The 17,652-nt window shown below is 46.7% G+C and overlaps 1 protein-coding gene across 2 annotated transcripts in view; it reads right to left on the reverse strand.

Moving 5' to 3' along the window:
• Positions 1-16,300, reverse strand: part of psd3l (pleckstrin and Sec7 domain containing 3, like) — a 217,391-nt gene extending 201,091 nt beyond the window's left edge. For both annotated transcript variants that reach the window (XM_007908594.2, XM_042336805.1), the window contains exon 1: positions 16,247-16,300. In XM_007908594.2, coding sequence (XP_007906785.2) covers positions 16,247-16,267 — 21 coding nt within the window. In that variant the 5' untranslated portion in view covers positions 16,268-16,300. The remainder of the gene's footprint in view (positions 1-16,246) is intronic.
• Between the last annotated feature and the right edge of the window lie 1,352 nt (positions 16,301-17,652).

Here is a 17,652-nt window from a genome sequence, read left to right on the forward strand (position 1 = left end):
GCTATATTACACAAGTAGCTCCGAATTATAAATATGTCATAGCACACAGCAAAAATGGGTAGATTTTACCACAGCCCTCCTTATTCTTTGAATGACGTTAACAACACATACCCATGAGTAAGGTCACCTCAGCATCTCGTAGACACACCACAGATGCCGACTTTTCGTGGCTTTTCAGACAGAACTGTCAAATTATTCTGCCCCCAGACAGATAAAATAATAGTGCTGCTTTCCCTCACCACACGCAAGCACACATACACATGGGCCAAACAGTCCCATCCACTACATTTGCAGCTCCAAGCTTCACTTGTCCTTCTTCCACTAGCATCAGTCTTACCCCAAATGACTCCTGGACCAAACAAATAAAGGCCTTCCCTTGCTTACAGTACTTACAACACCACATATATTTTAAACCGGTAAGGTCTGGCGATTTCTTTCAAATAATAATCCTTACATTTGATAGAACGCTCTTCATGTCGGGAAGTCGTCTCAAAGTGCTTCAGAGAAAATACTGTGACGTGCACTAAACTGTATATTTAGGCGAAAGCAACAGCCAATTTGCTGGCAGCACAAATGTCCCAAAATCAACCATGGATTGAGTGACCAATTTTATTTGGGGGTTGTTGACAGCTTCTCAATAGTGCCATGAGATCTTTAATAATAATAATAATCCTTGCATTTGATATAGCACCTTATCACATCTTCAAGGTGTCCTAGTTGTACGCAGCAATGTCCCACAAACACCCATGATCAATTTTTTTTTGAAGGAATTATTACCCCCGGAAAAGCAATTGACCAATCGACTAACCACCGGGTTCCTACTTACTGCAGAGGTGTGTGGAGTTAGGGAACTTGCCAGGAATCAAACCTAGGTCTCTTGCGTGCGAGGCGAGTGCTCGAACCACTGAGCTACAGGACTCCACAATGCCCACCTGAACATGTAGACAAGATCAAGTTGACGTGGACGCAAGAGTGCTACCACCCGAGCCAGGCTGACACAACCTTTTGAGAGCATTTAATCCTACTTAATATTTTATTCAGCACATTGTTCTGGATCAAATCCTGAGTTCAGAATCTGTGTCACTACCAGGAAGGCTTCTCCAGTAACTGGCAACTTGAAAAGATGATCCTCTCCTGGTCGTAAGAGGAATGGGAGCCCCAGAGGCAAGCCGATTTTCTACGCACAGTGGACGCAGACTGAGTCGGCAAATTGAATAGTGAGTCAGATAGCTATGACGCCAAGAAATTGATTAAGGAATATGAGAAATATATGAACTAAATAAATTGGCGTAAAGATGGATTGACAACGTCTTTCTCTCGAGTCCTGTAGCCAGGAGTCCACCAGAAGAGAAGCATGAAAGTGGAATATTACACCACCGCCATTCTTAAACATTTGAACAAGGGATTAAGTGAGATCTTCCTGTGGTTCACCAGGAAAACAGGAAGAGGCGACTATGGGAACATCAAGCCTGTTCTAACAGTTTATTAGATTTTGGACAATCTTTAATTCTAATGCCCCAAGCTTTCATTGTACCCTTTATAATGATATTACGAACATCAGTTCTCAGGAGACACATCTGGCAAAGCCTGGAAGGTCCACAGTTGTCCACAGTAACACAGTGGATGGTTGACCCACCCAGTCTGTCTGGCTCGTCAATGAGACGTGGAGGTGTACACATGTAAGCCAAAATCCCGACAGGTAGGGGAATCCCAACATAAATAAAAGACAAAATACCGTAGATGCTGGAGATTTGAAATAAAAACAGAAGTCGCTGGGAACACGCAGCAGGTCAGGCAGCATCTATGGAGAGAGGAAAATGAGTTAACGTTTCAGGTCTATGACCTTTCATCAGAACTGAAACGTTAACTCATTTTCTTCTCTTCATAGATGCTGTCTGACCTGATGCGTGTTCCCAGCGACTTCTGTTTTTATCCCAGCATAAATAAGGTTTGTGAAACATGACAGTACCAATCTAGACACTCCCTTCGTTCAGCAGGCACCAGTCTGCTTCACATCTCCCGCCCTATCAGCCAAACCATCAGCCAATCTTCCCCAGTTCAATGGAACTCCATCCCGGAGTACCTCTGACTTGCCCCTTCCTCACCTCTTTCAAGGTTCATCTCAAGACCTTCCTCTTCAACCATGCCATTGGTCATCTTTGCCCTCCCCATTCCCCCCCTTGGCTCACCCCCTCCTCTCCCACAGGTGCCAAGAGGCTTGGGACAGCTTCCTGATATGAGAAGCACATTTGTATAAGTCTACATTTGTACTATAGTCATAGGTAGTTTGTGTGTCAGCCTGGCTCAGTGGTAGATTCTCGCCTCTGAGTCAGAAGGTTGTGGGTTCAAGCCTCAGGTCGGGACCTGGAATCACAAAATTACATTTAAAGAGCGCTTTTCCCATCGGGAGGACAAGCAAAAGCGCTGGAAGGTCAAGGGAGATAATAATAATAATTCTTGCATTTGATATAGCGCTTTTCACGTCGGGAGGACGTCCCAAAGCGCTTCACAGAACACACTGTAAAGTGAATTGACTGTACATTTGTGGGAGATCAGGACTGAGCTCGGCTGGGATGAACCCTGTGATTTAATAGTCTGCCTTCACTTTCCTTTCCTGCTCTGCACATGAACAATGAACACTTTGGTGACGTGCCAGAGGTCAGTCATGCTAATTAAAAGGTTAGGTGCTTCGGCAGAGGCAGAATCAATATTAGTTTCCAAAAGGATCCACCACTGTTTTGTGAACATTGTTGTTCACAAATAGCTGCCGTGTTTCGCCCACGATACATAGTTAATTCATTTCACAGTATATTCTGTGAAGCGCGTTGAGACGTCTCGAAGACACGATCCGGCGCTATATCAAATGCAAGGATTATTATGATTATTATCGTTATTATTATTATGTCTAAGCAGGTGTAATTTGTACAGGTATGGGGAAAACGTTGGCAAATGGGACTGAAAACATTGCTCTTTCAAACAGCCAGCACAGACATGACAGGCCACACGGCCTCCTCTCACACTGTAAAAGTCCAAGGTTTTATGAAGAGCCCAATCTGCCCAGCTCGGCAGAACTCCACCCAAAGTCCCCCCAACTCACCCCTGCCTCACCTCTTTTAAGGTTCATCTCATGACCTTCCTTTTCGACCATGCCTTGAGTTATTACTGGCTCCATGAAGAGTCACTGTAATGTGTGGCTCTTACAGAAAATATTAGGAAGAGAGGGGAGGGAAAGAACTGAATCACTCCAGAGCGAAAGACTGTTACTACTTAATAAAAGTGTCTGCCATAAGCACAGTAGTTTGAAACAGTTACAGGGACTGTTGCTTTTTGTAGGACTCTTCGTTCTACACAGCCTGGTGATATCTGTGTATCAAGTCCATTAGCCTTTGGGGTATTATAGAGATACCGCTAAGATACAGGACTCTTTCTGGAGTCCTGTGAAACGTTGGTCACGTTTCCTTACTCCACACGCTTGCGTTTACCTACCAGTAAGTAGAAACCCGGTTGTTAGGCAATTGGCAGATCTTTTTTCCGGGGGTAATAATCCTTTCAAAATAAATAAAACAATTATAATTTGGTCACTCAATCCATGACCATCTTGTGTGGTGTTCCTCAGAGCTCTGTCCTCGGATGACACCCAACTCTAACTCTCTGCTTCCACCCTGGACTCCAGGACTACTGGCATCCTAACCGACTGTCTGTCCGACATCAAGTCCTGGAAGAGGGACAACTTTCTCCCACTCAATGTCAGCAAGACCGAGGCCCTCCTGATTGGCTCGTGCCAGCGCCTCTGCACCTCGGGCACTGGCAGCATGAGCCTCCACGGCTGCACACTCAACCTCACTAAGCCAGTCAGGAACCAGTCTTTGTTTGACCTTGAACTGTCCTTTCTCCCCCACATCCGCGCCGTGACCGGCACTGCCTACCACCACCTCCGCAATATTGTCAGGTTCCGCCACTGCCTCACCCCTCAGGCTGCCGAAACCTCACCCACGCATTCGTCACATCAAGGCTCAATTACGGGAACTCCCTCCTCATCGGCCTTCCCAACTCTTCCCTTCACACGGTGCAGATCATCCAAAACTCTGCAACTTGTGTACTCTCACCACCAGGCTCCATGACCCCATTACTCCTACCCTCGCCCGACTCCACTGGCTCCCCATCCCCCAGAGGATCGAATTCAAGATCCTCGTTCTCACTTTCAAGGCCATCCATGGCCTTGCCCCCTCCTACCTCGCTGACCTGCTGACTCCCTAGCAACCTGCCCGCTTTCTCCGTTCCGCGGGCTCCGGCCTGCTCCATGTCTCCATCCTGAATAATCCAAGCGGTAAGTGACAAAAGCATGCACAAGGGTTTCGGCTGCATTTGGGGTAAGGTTCGGTCAGAGGTGGGCAATGTGACGGAGGTGGAAGAAAGCAGTCCTGGTCAGGGACCAGATGTGGGGAAGGAAGGTCAGTTGGGAGTCGAACCAGATGCCTAGTTTGCACACTGGTTCGGTGAGTCTGAGGGAGAGCTCAGAGGGGTTGAGGAGTTTAGATCTGCAGGATTGAAGACATTGACAGGAGCCAAGGAGTATGGTTTCCGTCTTGCCCATATCCAGCTGCAGTTTACACTAATCCAGGCCTTGATGTCTGCCAGACAAGCTGATAGAACATCGGCAAACCTGGAGTTGGTACTAGAGGAGGCAAAGTAGATTTGTGTGTTATCCGCATTTGGAAGTATACTCCGTGTCCGTGGATGACATCGCTCTGAGGGAGCTTATAGATAAGGAAAAGAAGAGGATCAAGGATGGAGCCCTGAGGTACTCCACATGTGACCGGGTGGGGGTGAGAGGAGGAACCATTTGCTGAGATGAAATGGAGGTGGTTGGTTAAGTAGGACTCAAACCAACTGAGTTAGATGAGGGAGAAGAGCTGATGGTGGAAGATGGTTCGAACACGGCAGAGAGATCCAGGAGGACGAGGAGGCAGAGGGAGCCCTGGTCACAGATAGAGAGAATGTCGTTTGTGACTTTGACAAGTGCTGTGTCTATGTTGTGGGCAGTCAGGGCGAAAACCAGACTGCAGGTACTCAAGGACGGAGTGGAAGGAGAGGTGTGACCAAAGTTGACCTGCAACAATGTGTTCCACGTGTGAGAAAATAAAATCAGCCATAATCCGTTTGCAACCGGATATTTGACTGTTTTATTATTATTCGTTCGTTATTCCCCAATATCCCGATGGGTCAGACCAAAGGCCGGTACAATCAACAGATCTTATAACAGAACAATACCACCGTAGATATTTCGAGTGGAACACTGTGTCTTTGCAGCACACAAGCTTGATTCTTCATGCTTTCAGTCTTCTTGCTTACAGCTTTCAATCTTCCATCTGATATCCTCAGTCTTAGTGTTTCTAGCTCTCAGTCTTCCATCTCCCGTACCCTTGTCTCCGCGACCCGGGATGGCCCCATCTCCCGTACCCTTGTCTCCGCGACCCGGGATGGCCCCATCTCACGTACCCTTGTCTCCGCGACGCGGGATGGCCCCGTACACAAAGTTATCGTAACTCTTATACTGATGTTCATCCAATCATGGTGCGGACATTAGATCACCTGGCCGAAATCATGCTGGGTCATCATGGTGTGTACGTGCCTCAGCACACATACACATTGTCCTTAAGACCCCTGTTATCTGATGCTTGTTACTTTGTTAGGTGGGATCATTAGTACATTCCTTTTAAGTGACTGGTTATTTCTTATCAGATGGAACCAAGGTCCTCTAATTTAAGCAACTTGCTTGTTAGCTGCTATTCTTGAGGGTTGCCTTTTGTTGCTCTTGAGTGTTAATCATGAGTGTCAGTCCAGTTGCCCCCCACACTTAACTTAAAAGTTAATCCGTTCGCAACATCTATTATGATTCTAACATTATACAAAAACTGTAAATTCTAACACATGAATGAACAAGGAAGGGAAGATTGGAGATGGGACGGTAGTGTGAGAGATTAGAGGGATCGAGGGTGGATTTTTGAGGAGGGGTGTAATGACAGCGGTTTTCAGGGGAAGTGGAACAGAGCCTGAGGCGAGAGACTGGTTGACCATGTTGGCCAGCAGGGAGGAGAGAAGGGGGAATTGAGTGACCAGCAGCTGGGTGGGGAGGGGGTCAAGGTAGCAGGTAGTGAACTTCATCCAGGTGATTGTGGTTGGGGGAGGAGGAAGAAATGGGAGCAAAGGAGTGTAAGGAGAGGGAGTAGCAGGAGCCGTGGCGGAAAAAGAAGGCGGTGTGTGGACTGGCTGGGTGGGGTGGAAGGGGACATGGAGGGGAGGAAGATGCAACCAAGCAGATGTTTTCAATTGTTGAGGCAAAGACGTCTAGGACATCTTTGCACTTGGCGTTTGATGTGAGAATCGAGGGGGCTTGAGGAGGTGCACGGAGGAGGTGATGGACAGTGGAAAACAGTGTCTTTAGCTCCAGGATGACTTTGGAGTAAAAGTCGGTTTGGGCCTGTGAAAGGGAGAGGTGGTAGGTGTGGAGGTACTCGAGCCACGAGTGAATCGTGAGAACGGATTTCTGACATCTGCGCTCAAGCATTTGGGTTTGTGTTTTGAGTGAGCGGAGATGTTGTACCAGGGGGAGAGGGTGGGTTTGGAAACAATGCTGTATTTCAGGGGCACCAGGGAATTCAAGATTGGGGAGAGACGGTCATTCAGCAGCTTGACAACTGCATCAGGATCGCTGCGGAAAGGAGGTCCGAGGAAGAGAGGGCATTTGTGAAGTACTCAGGGGGAAGCTTTTTCCAGGGACGGAAAGAAATAGTGGAGGGTTTGGAAAAGGGGAGGAGGATGTGGGAGGAGAGGGAGATGAGGAAGTGGTCCGAAATGGCCTTGTCTGTGATTGGCAGGTCGGAAATGTCAAGGCCGTGTGTGATGACGAGGTTGAGGGAGTGGCCACGGTTGTGGGTCAACGAGTTGATGTGGAAGGTGAGGTTTAGGGAGGAGAAGAGGGCAGTGAAATCTGAGGAGATGGTGCAAGGGGAGTTTAGGTGGAGTTTGAAATCACCCATTATGAGCAGCTGTTCAGTGCAGAGGGACAGTGATGAGAGGAGAGAAAGATATTGGTGAGGAAGGAGTCAGAAGGTTTTTTTTGGGGGGGCAGTAAACTAGGAGGATTTTGAAGGAGAGAGAGGAGGGATGGTAGAGGGTGAAGTGCTCAAAGGAGGAGAAACAGCCAGAGGAATAGGGGGATACACCAAGGGAAGCTTGGGAGATGAGGGCCACCCTACCGCCACGTTGGATTGTTGTTTGCCTCCAGGATGACTTTGGAGTAAAATTTGGGGGGTGTGGTGAAAGGTGCAGCCAGGAGGGGAGGCTTCAATGAGGGGGATGGGATCACTGGGCCAGAGCCAGGTTTCTGTAAGCCCAAGAATATCCATGTGCTCATCCAGGATGAGGTCGTGGATAGTAAGGGCTTTGTTGGAGAGGAGTGGACATTTTGGAGAGAAATGCGGATAGGTTTGCTGGTGGGGAACGGCGATAGGCTGAGTGGTATAGAGAGGATTTGAGGTCGTGGGGGAGAAGTGACCATGGTTTTTGAGGAGCAGACACTGTTTGGGAGGGTAGGCAGTGCAGATGAGGAAGGGTTAAGGGGTGTTTGTTGCGGGACGAGACGAGTACTCTAACCACTAAGCTGCAGGACTCCACCTCATCAATCACACCTGACTGTGAGTGCCTGTTGTTGGCCCATGGATTCTGATCTACTTTTGTATCAAGAAATCTGAGTCACAAACTCAGACTTGGTAAGTCCCAGATTCTACACCGGCGCTGGAAAAAAGTTTTTCCATCACCCATATTTTGCACTGAAGCTATAACATCTGTCACTACAAACATTTCAGTCTGGATGAAGGAAGTTATAAGTGTTACGAGGCAGTTCTAACCACATGGAGAGCAGAGCCCTGTCCCTTGATTGCATCACATGGTGCAGAGTAGCTGAGCTAACACTTGGCAGTCACTGTATGCACGTGGAGGGAATCTCTCAACAGGGTAACAAATCACCTTGTTAAACATTACTTCGGCTCAAGCAGATGATTGGCAAATGCAGAGACAGGACAGTCAGGCAGGTTAAAGAGAAGCACAAAGCACTCAGTCCAACAGCCAACACCTCACAAATTTACTCTCATGGAGACAGAAAGGATGCCAGAAGCCTCTCAAAGCCGGTCAGGAACCTCAGCGTTTTGTTCGACCCTGAGCTGTCCTTTCTCCCTCACATCCGCACCACAACTGGCACCGCCTTCCATCACCTCCGGAACATCGCCAGACTACGGCACTACCTCACCCCTCACGCTGCTGAAACCCTGGTTCACGCCTTTGTCACCTCAAGGCTGGACTATGGGAACTCTCTCCTCGTCGGCCTTCCCGCCACCTCCCTCCACAAGCTGCAGGTCATTCAGAACTCTGCAGCTCGTGTACTGTCCCGCACCAGACACCGCGACCACATCACTCCCACCCTCGCTCGCCTCCACTGGCTCCCCATCCCCCAGAGGATTGATTTCAAGATCCTCATCCTCACCTACAAGGCCATTCACGGCCTTGCTCCCTCCTACCTCTCCAACCTACTATCCCCCTACCTACCTGCCCGTACCCTCCGTTCCTCTGGCTCCGGTCTGCTCCACGTCCCCCGCCCCAACCGCCCTACCATCGGTGGTCGGGCCTTCAGCCTCTCAGCCCCGAGGCTCTGGAACGCCATCCCCCAGTCCCTTCGCCGCTTCCTCCCTTTCCTCCTTCAAGGCCGGTCTCAAAACCTTTCTCTTTGACCGAGCCTTCAGCTCCCCTCTCGACTCTCTTCCCCCTCCTCGCTCCCTCCCTTCCCTCCCCTCACCCTGACCATTTCCCCCCTCCTCGCTCTCTCCCCTCCCCTGACCATTTCCCCCCTGCTCGGGTCATGACCCAACTGTGCAGCGCCTTGGGACGTCCTCCTGACGTGAAAGGCGCTTTATAAATGGAATCTTGCTGTTGTTGTTGTTGTTGTATATAGAGCTCATTCTTGAGCATATTCGCCTACAAAATACACAGTCAATCCAGTTTCCTAGTTTCCACCCCGCTACACTATCACATGTATGTTAGAGCTCAGAATTTTAATATACAGTCATATTTTGTGTTTCACGAAACACAAAATATGACTGTATATTAAAATGTGAAGTGCTTTGAGACATCTCGAAGACGTAATAAGCTCTGTATGAAATGTAAGTATTATTATTATTTCTTAATCAAAAGCAGTCTAACCGGCCCTAAACCAGCCCCGCGCCCCCCCAAACATCCTTTCCTGTCTACTAAAAGTAATAGATTTCCAACCTTGTCTTTCCAATGCAGTTCCCCTGTCAATACAGCACTGCATGTGAAATATATTAGCATATTTGTCCAACTGGTTGAACCACTGTATTTCAAAACACAGCCTGGATGTTTATCAATGCAGAGCCAAGATTCCTGCAGTGACTCTAAGCTCTTGATTTCAAGATCCTCATCCTCACCTACAAGGCCATTCACGGCCTTGCTCCCTCCTACCTCTCCAACCTACTATCCCCCTACCTTCCTGCCCGTACCCTCCGTTCCTCCGGCTCCGGTCTGCTCCACGTCGCCCGCCCCAATCGCCCTACCATCGGTGGCCGGGACTTCAGCCTCTCAGCCCCGAGGCTCTGGAACTCTATCCCCCAGTGCCTTCGCCGCTTCCTCCCTTTCCTCCTTCAAGGCCGGTCTCAAGACCTTTCTCTTTGACCGAGCCTTCAGCTCCCCCTCTCGACTCTCTTCCCCCTCCTCGCTCCCTCCCTTCCCTCCCCTCACCCTGACCATTTCCCCCTCCTCGCTCCCCCCTTTCCCTCCCTCACCCTGACCATTTCCCCCCTCCTCGCTCCCTCCCTTCCCTCCCCTCACCCTGACCATTTCCCCCTCCTCGCTCCCTCCCTCCCTTTTCTCCCCTCACCCTGACCATTTCCCCCAATGCTCGGGTCATGACCCAACTGTGCAGCGCCTTGGGACGTCCTCCTGACGTGAAAGGCGCTTTATAAATGGAATCTTGTTGTTGTTGTTGTTGTTAAGTAAGTAATTCTGTGTGTTCTTCAGTAATGATCATGATGACCCGTGTATATCAGTAGGAAGGTGGAGATCACCAATTAGTGGTTATTTTGTCATCAGGCTATCTATCACTACTAATTGACAAAGCAGCATAATTACCCTTACATGTTATAAAGCGCCTTGCGTGTCAGGACATCCCAGAGGACTTTGCAGGATATTAGGTAAAGTCAAGTGTCTAGTATTTTGTAGGCAAACACAAGTATAAACAGTATTTACAGTACATATACAAATGGTTTTATATTTACCACAACTATAAACAAGTCCAATTGCTAGCATTCAAGGTCACAAGAGTGAAGATTCCAATTCCACACACATAATTGTGTGACTACACCAGCACTTTTTTTTATGGTGCCTCAATCGCAGCTTGAGATTTGTTAGGTCAGGGTATTAAGGGATATGGGGCAAGGGCGGGTAATTGGATTTGAGGTACATATCAGCCATGATCTTATAGAATGGCGGAACAGGCTCGAGGGGCTGAATGGCCTACTCCTGTTTCTATGATTAAGCTCACAGTCCAGACTGAGTGAAATTAAACATTCACCTCACAACTGTTTGCGGGTCCTTGCGTTGTATAAAATGACAGCCGCGTTCACCTACAAAAAAACATCACTACACTTTACTATAAAGCCCTTTGAGATTTTTTGACATGATAGTACAAGTTAAAAATGGAAATTCTTTCTCCTTTCTATTAGTTTTCATATTCAAATTATTCTTGGGTGTCACGGTAATTTGGAATTAATGAGGTTGATTCTCACTTTCCTTCAATGCAATCATTGTTCAAATCATAGAATCATAGAATTCATACAGCACAGAAGGAGGCCATTCAGCCCCATCATGTCCATGCTGCCTCTTTGAAAGAGTTATCCAAATTAATCCCACTCCCCTGCTTTCTCCCCCAAAGCCCTGAAAATTTGTCCTCCCCAAATATCTATCCACTTCGCTCTTGAATGTTGTTATTGAATCTGCTTCCACCACTCTTTCATTCCAAACTGGAAAGACTTCTCTAAACTTCGCTGTGTGAAAAAATGTCTCCTCACCTCCCCCCTGGTTCTTTTGGCAACTATCTTAAATCTGTGTCCTCGGATTACCGACCCACGTGCCAAAATGGTCTTCACTTTTGACTGTTCAGAACCAGCAAAGAATGTAAGTGGAGAGAGGAGGATCAGTGAGCCTGAAACACTGAGTATATTTGTGTGACTCTACCAGCACTTTTTATGGTGCTTCAAACAATCTCTGGCTGATATCTATATCTCCACAATCCACCACTATTTGTGGGACACTGCTGTGTGCAATTGGCTGCCACGTTTCACCCACAAAATATATGCCCACACTTTACAGTATATTCTGTGAAGCGCTTTGAGATGTCTGTCTCGAGGATGTGATATTGCGTTATATCAAGGATTATTATTATTATTGTGCAGATTAAATAGTATAACCACATTCATTGTGGGTTGGTGTGACGTTCCAACTTCTCCTAAGCAAAGCTTTTCACACCACTACAACAAGACTTCCAAATTAATCCACTCTTGGTCTTTTAATTGCTTCTTGAAAATCTGGAGACTAATTTTTTTGTGTAGGGAAAACCTCCTCTTTCTAAGCACAGGCATGACAAAGAGGCATAACTAGTTCTGAATTTCACAACCTGTTTTAAGGCTATTTCCATTCTGAGAATGAAAGTAAAACTGATTTTGTTTCGAAAAAAACATTGCATTTGGCGACTTTTTTTTGTCAGGACACACATTAAAGCAGAAAGAGCTGAATACAAGTGTGTGTTTGGCTTGTTTAAAGAAGTTGCTCATTACGGACTGCAGCACAATCAGAGCTAGAAGAGATGCGCAATTCTAAATGTTGGCTGCTTTTAAAGAGGTTTCATCAGCCTTGCAAATATGCTGAATTACCTCCCTGCCGTCTCTGGACATATATCGAGGGATACAGCTCTCTCAATGGCCTACAACAACAACAACTCACACTTATATAGCGCCCTCCACTCAGGGTAGCATCTCAGAGTGCTTAACAGTGGCGTCCTGACTCCGAGCCAGGGGTGGATAGGTTGCCATAAGCACAGTCGTGAAAAAGGGGAGGGGGCAAGGCAGCAGGAATGAGGGAGTGTTCCAGAGTTTCTAGGCATAGTAGCTGAAAGCGCGACCTCTGATGGTCGGTCGGAGAGTGCGAAGGACGAGCAGGAGGCCGGTGCCAGTCGAGCGAAGGCGACTGGTGGTGGATTGGGGAGTGAGGAGGTTGGAGTGGTACGGAGGTGCCAGAGAGCGAAGGGATTTGAAAACGAGTGTGAGACCTAGTGAGTGAGCAGCACTCTTCATCCTCCCTTGCTCAGCAACCAACCTTGTGCTCTAAGGCATGAAGTCATGTAGGATAATGACTTTGTAGAGTCCTGCAGCTTAATGGTTAGAGCACTTGCCTCACAAACGAGAGGACTTGGATTCAATTCCCGGGCAGGGCGAAACGTTGGAAACACCTCTGTTTATCTAGCAGTAAATGGAAAGCTGGTTGTTAGTCAAATGGTGGATTGCTTTCCGGGGGTAATAATCCCTTCAAAATAATAATAATAATATTGTTGACACTCAATCCACGACTATTAGTGGGACACTGCTGTGTGCAACTGGCTGCCAACAAAAATATACAGTCAATTCACTTTACAGCATATTGTGTGAAGCGTTTTGAAACATCTCAAAGATGTGATAAGGCTCTATATCAAATACAAGGATGATTATTATTATTATTATGAAGGGGAATATAGAATAAATTATTATTATGAAGGGGAATATAGAATAATAATCCTTGCAATTGGTATAATGCCTTTCACATTGGGAGTACATCTCAAAGGGTTTCACAAGGGACCTTAGTTTAATTTCATCAGTGGAATATTGTAGCTTAGAATATCTTAGTACTCGCCTTGCAAGCAAGAGGTTCGATTCCCGGGCAGGGCAAAATGTTGGGCAAGTTTCCTTACTCCACTCCCCTCTGTTCACGTAGCAGTAAGTAGGAACCTGGTTGTTAGTCAATTGGCGAATCGCTTTCACGGGAATAATAATCCCTTCAATAAAAACAAATAGAAAAAGGATTTGATCACTCAATCCACCGTTGTTTGTGGGACACTGCTGTGCACAATTGGCTGATGCCCACAAAATGTACAGTCAATTCACTTTACAGTATATTCTGTGAAGCGCTTTGAGACGTCTCAAAGACGTGATAATGCGCTATATCAAATCCAAGGATTATTATTATTCCCAGCACTGCACTGGAGCATCGCGCAAGACTGTGAATTCAAATTTCTGATGTGGGGGATTGAACCCACAAGTTTCTGACTTGTCCCTTAAGAGGCAAGATTGCTATCATCTCAGTCAGACAACACACTTAAGATGGGAGATTGATAATGTTATCCACGCCTATAATCTCATTCCATTCCTTCAGTACCAGGGTACTATCTGCTGTCCCACCCCACCCACCCACCCCATTTCTCAGGTACGACTGCAATGTTTATTGAGCTCCTAAAATTATTAACCAGGGAGTCACCGATTTCCCCTCAAATTTCCATGAGGATCCTGAGGTATATCCTGTCTAGGCCACTTCTAGGTTACGTAAACATTCATTTGTTTAAGTTTTTCCGTAACCCTTGGTCTACTGATATCTGTTGCATAAACGACTTGAACAAAAAACATAAAGTATATGAAATGTGGCCATAGTCCTGACGTGTAGAAACTGATGTAAAAGCAATCCATTGACAAATTTACCATCCTCTGATTTTCTCTCTTCCTAACTTATCCCTTAAAGTCCTATCTACAAGTGCAATGGTTACAAGAATTATTATAATGATCAACCAAAGTATTCACCTACTTCCAAATTATTGATGAATAAATAATAATCCTTGTATTTAATAAAGCGCCTAATCACGTCTTTGAGACGTCTCAAAGCACTTCACAGAATATACTGTAAAGTGAAAGTGAATTAACTGTAAATATTGTGGGTGAAAAGCAGCAGTCAATTGTGCACAGCAGTGTCCCACAAACAGTGCTGGATGGAGTGACCCCATTATTATTTTCAACATTATCAACACGTGCAGTAATAATAATAATAATCCTTGCATTTGATCTAGGCCTTATCACATCTTCAAGACGTCTCAAAGTGAATTGATTGTATATTTTGTGGGCGAAATGCAGCAGCCAATTGCAGAATCACTACTAACCCAATGACTGTTTCAGTAGGGAAACAGCCAGCAGTGTTGAGCGCTTTAAGCCGTCCTACCGACATGAAAATGTGTAAATGTGTTTCTGGAAGGGGAAACACAAAAATATTGCTTATGGAGCCAGTTGAACTTTCTCAAATAGGGCATCCGGCCCTTGGCAGCCAAAAAGTTGGACCTCCCTGGTATAGAATAACACGGAAGGAATTGGAGGTATCTTTGTCTTCCCCAAATGGTAAGAATCTAGTTTTAACTGGTGCAATGTGACAAAGCATCAGTATTACTGGGCACTGTTCCTTATTTTTCAGTCCAAGGAAAATTGCTGAAACTACAATTAAGCAGTAATAATTTCTCTAAGCGATGGATCGCAGCCACACACTGAAATAAAAGGCAAAGCAGACTAAATCTGAGAGGGTGCAGAGCAGATGTTATGAATGAAAGGTTTTGCAACACAAAAAAATGGTCTGTATTAAAAAAAAGAATCAAAACCACATTAGAAACTTGCAACGTGGTATGCAAATAAGTTGAACATCAATCATACATGGGCCAAATGTTATATCGTTCAACACTCAAGCAAGGAACCTTTGTGACCCTGATCCCAAATAGTGTGGCTCGACTGAATAAAATTAAATGAAACTGTGCACTGAATCAATATGTGGCAATTCCACCAAGTGCAGTTTCTAAAGATTTTCAACTTGAATTAATTCAACCAGTGACTCAGAGATGTATTATCCCAAACAAAGCCTACCCCTGAATTTCATTGAATGCGCTTCAGAACTTGTCAAATGCCCACAAATAGTCACTGGAAGTAGTACAACACCTTCAGAGCCCTTCGTATTCAGCGCTTAGACCAAAGTTTATTTCTGAGCAGTGTGAGCATATTGATACTAGACAGCGATAAACTGTAGAGTACAGATCGATATTGTGCAATGTGAGACTCCTAGTTTACTACATAAAGACATAATAATAATCCTTGCATTTGATATAGCGCCTTATCATGTCTTCGAGACGTCTCAAAGCGCTTCACAGAATACACTGTAAAGTGAATTGACTGTATATTTTGTGGGTGAAACGCGGAAGCCAATTGCACACAGCAGTGTCCCACAAACAGTCATGGATTGAGTGACCAAACTTTTTTTGAAGGATTTATTACCCCCAGAAAAGCAATCTGCCAATCGACTAGCAACTGGGTTCCTATTTACTGGTGGGTAAATAAAGGGTGGCATAAGGGAACTTGCCCAACGTTGCCCTGTCGGGAATTGAATCCAGGTCCTTTCGGTTGCGAGGCGAGTGCTCTAACCACTGAGCTACAGGTAGAGTACAGATCAATACCGAGTAATGTGAGACTCCTAGGTTCCTACATAAGACACCACAGAATATCACTGAGCCATGAGAGACGCTTTGTTTTCAATACAGAGACTAGAGAACATCACTGAGGAACATGAGATCCCTGTGTACAGTTTCGATCATTACACTGAATATATAGATCATATATGTCTTTCAGGCCCAGACTACAGCTGGTTAAAGCAGGCTGTAGATAGTTAAAACAGTGAGAGAAAGTGCATAGAAACTGAACCCAAAGAGACTGACAAAAGTGCCCACATAGACTGCGATGGGCTTTAAATCGAAATTCCACAGATCACCACCTGGATCCATTCCATCTTACAATGTCCTCTTTCACTCAAGACACAAACAATCTCAATCTCTCTTTCTCTCTCTCTGTCTGTCTCTCTCTGTCTCTGTCTGTCTGTACAGCCCCTGGTGGTGAGAACCAGATGTTAGAGAGGAGTGACACTCAGTGGCAAAACACACAAAGAGACAGCAGCAGTTCCACCAACCACTCAGCAGTCAGTCACTTGCTGTTGCTGATCGGATGGGAGAAGAACAGAAGGAGAAACAAAGAAAAGAATGATAGTATGATTGCTGTGCACCAGCCCGTGCCCTTACCCCATCATTGTCCTGGTCCATCCGCACTTTCCTATGCAGATAGCGTTGTGAGTGAGTGAGAGAGTGAGTGAGTGGTGATGCGCTGATGTGCTTCTGAGCGCAATGGGTTTACTGCGCTTTGTGCTGTGTGTGTGTCTGTGAGACAGAGCTGCGCTACTCTCTGGCTCTGATCTCAGCTCTCCCACAGACTGCCCCTCACAGCCCCCAGCTCCATCACTCTCTCACACACACACACACCCTCCAGCTAATGTCACACAGAGTGAGAGAGACAGAACATGGGCAAGGGGAAGGTGGGAGGAGAGAGAGAGAGCAAAGAGAGGGGTGGGAGGAGAGAGAGAGAGAGAGAGAGGAGGAGAGCTAGCATGGGAGTGGGAATGGGGTGGGAGGAGAGACAGAGGGGAGGAGCGAGAGAGGGAGGGTGTGGAGAGAGAGAGAGAGAGAGGGGGGTGGAGAGTGAAAGCATGAGAGGGAAAAGGGAGAGTGGGGCAAGAGAGAGGGGAGGAGAGAGCATGGGGGGGGGGGGGGGGGGAAGGGGAGGAAACAGGAGAAGGAGAGAGCGGTAGAGATGGAAAGGGTGTGGAGAGAGAGAGCATAACAGAGGGAAAGGGGTAGGGGGAGATAGAGAGGAGACGAGAGTCTGCGGTGCGCTGCCCCTCCCTAGAAACTAGCATAGGGGGTGGTGGGGTCGAGGCTGTGTACGGCCCCGGCTCCGAATGTCACCAGATTGGGCTATCTCCACCCCCAGCTTGGATGGAAATCCCTAAATGTCCAGAGCCTTGAGACGTCCTCCCAACATGAAAGGCGCTTTACAGATGCAATTTGTTGCTGTTAGCTGTTGCTTATGTTGTCAATTCACTTTACAGTATATTCTGTGAAGCGATATACTCTCGAAGGTGCGATAAGACGCTATATCAAATGCAAGGATTATTATTATTATAAATCCAGCACAATGCTTGAGAGTATCCAAAACAGACAGAGTTCCATAGTTCCATGTACGTGATGGTCTCGGTAGTCCAGTTCCTGAGCCAGATGGGTCTGCAGTATTCCAGGGCACTGCTGATGACGGCACAGTCTGGCTCATCAGCAGCACCTAGAAGGGCAGACCAGTCACTGGGGGCAGGGAGTCATCCCACTCAGCTCCTGTTAACCCTGCAAGCCAAAGCCTTAAAGGGTAGGTGGTCAAGCAGCAGGAAGTTTGCCAGAAAAACTTTCAACAACAACAACAACAAGATTCCATTTATAGAGCGCCTTTCACGTCGGGAGGACGTCCCAATCTAATGGTTTTAGCTGGTCCAACTCCAACACTACCACAAACCTTGGCTCTTGCTAAGAATTAAGTAAGCATGAAGTGTCCCTCTAGGGAGAGTGTGTGCATTCCATTGCAGACACAGGGGGCACGCATATGT

The sequence above is a fragment of the Callorhinchus milii genome, unplaced genomic scaffold, assembly GCF_018977255.1.
Source record: "Callorhinchus milii isolate IMCB2004 unplaced genomic scaffold, IMCB_Cmil_1.0 Scaffold1, whole genome shotgun sequence".
Taxonomy (NCBI): Eukaryota; Metazoa; Chordata; class Chondrichthyes; order Chimaeriformes; family Callorhinchidae; genus Callorhinchus; species Callorhinchus milii.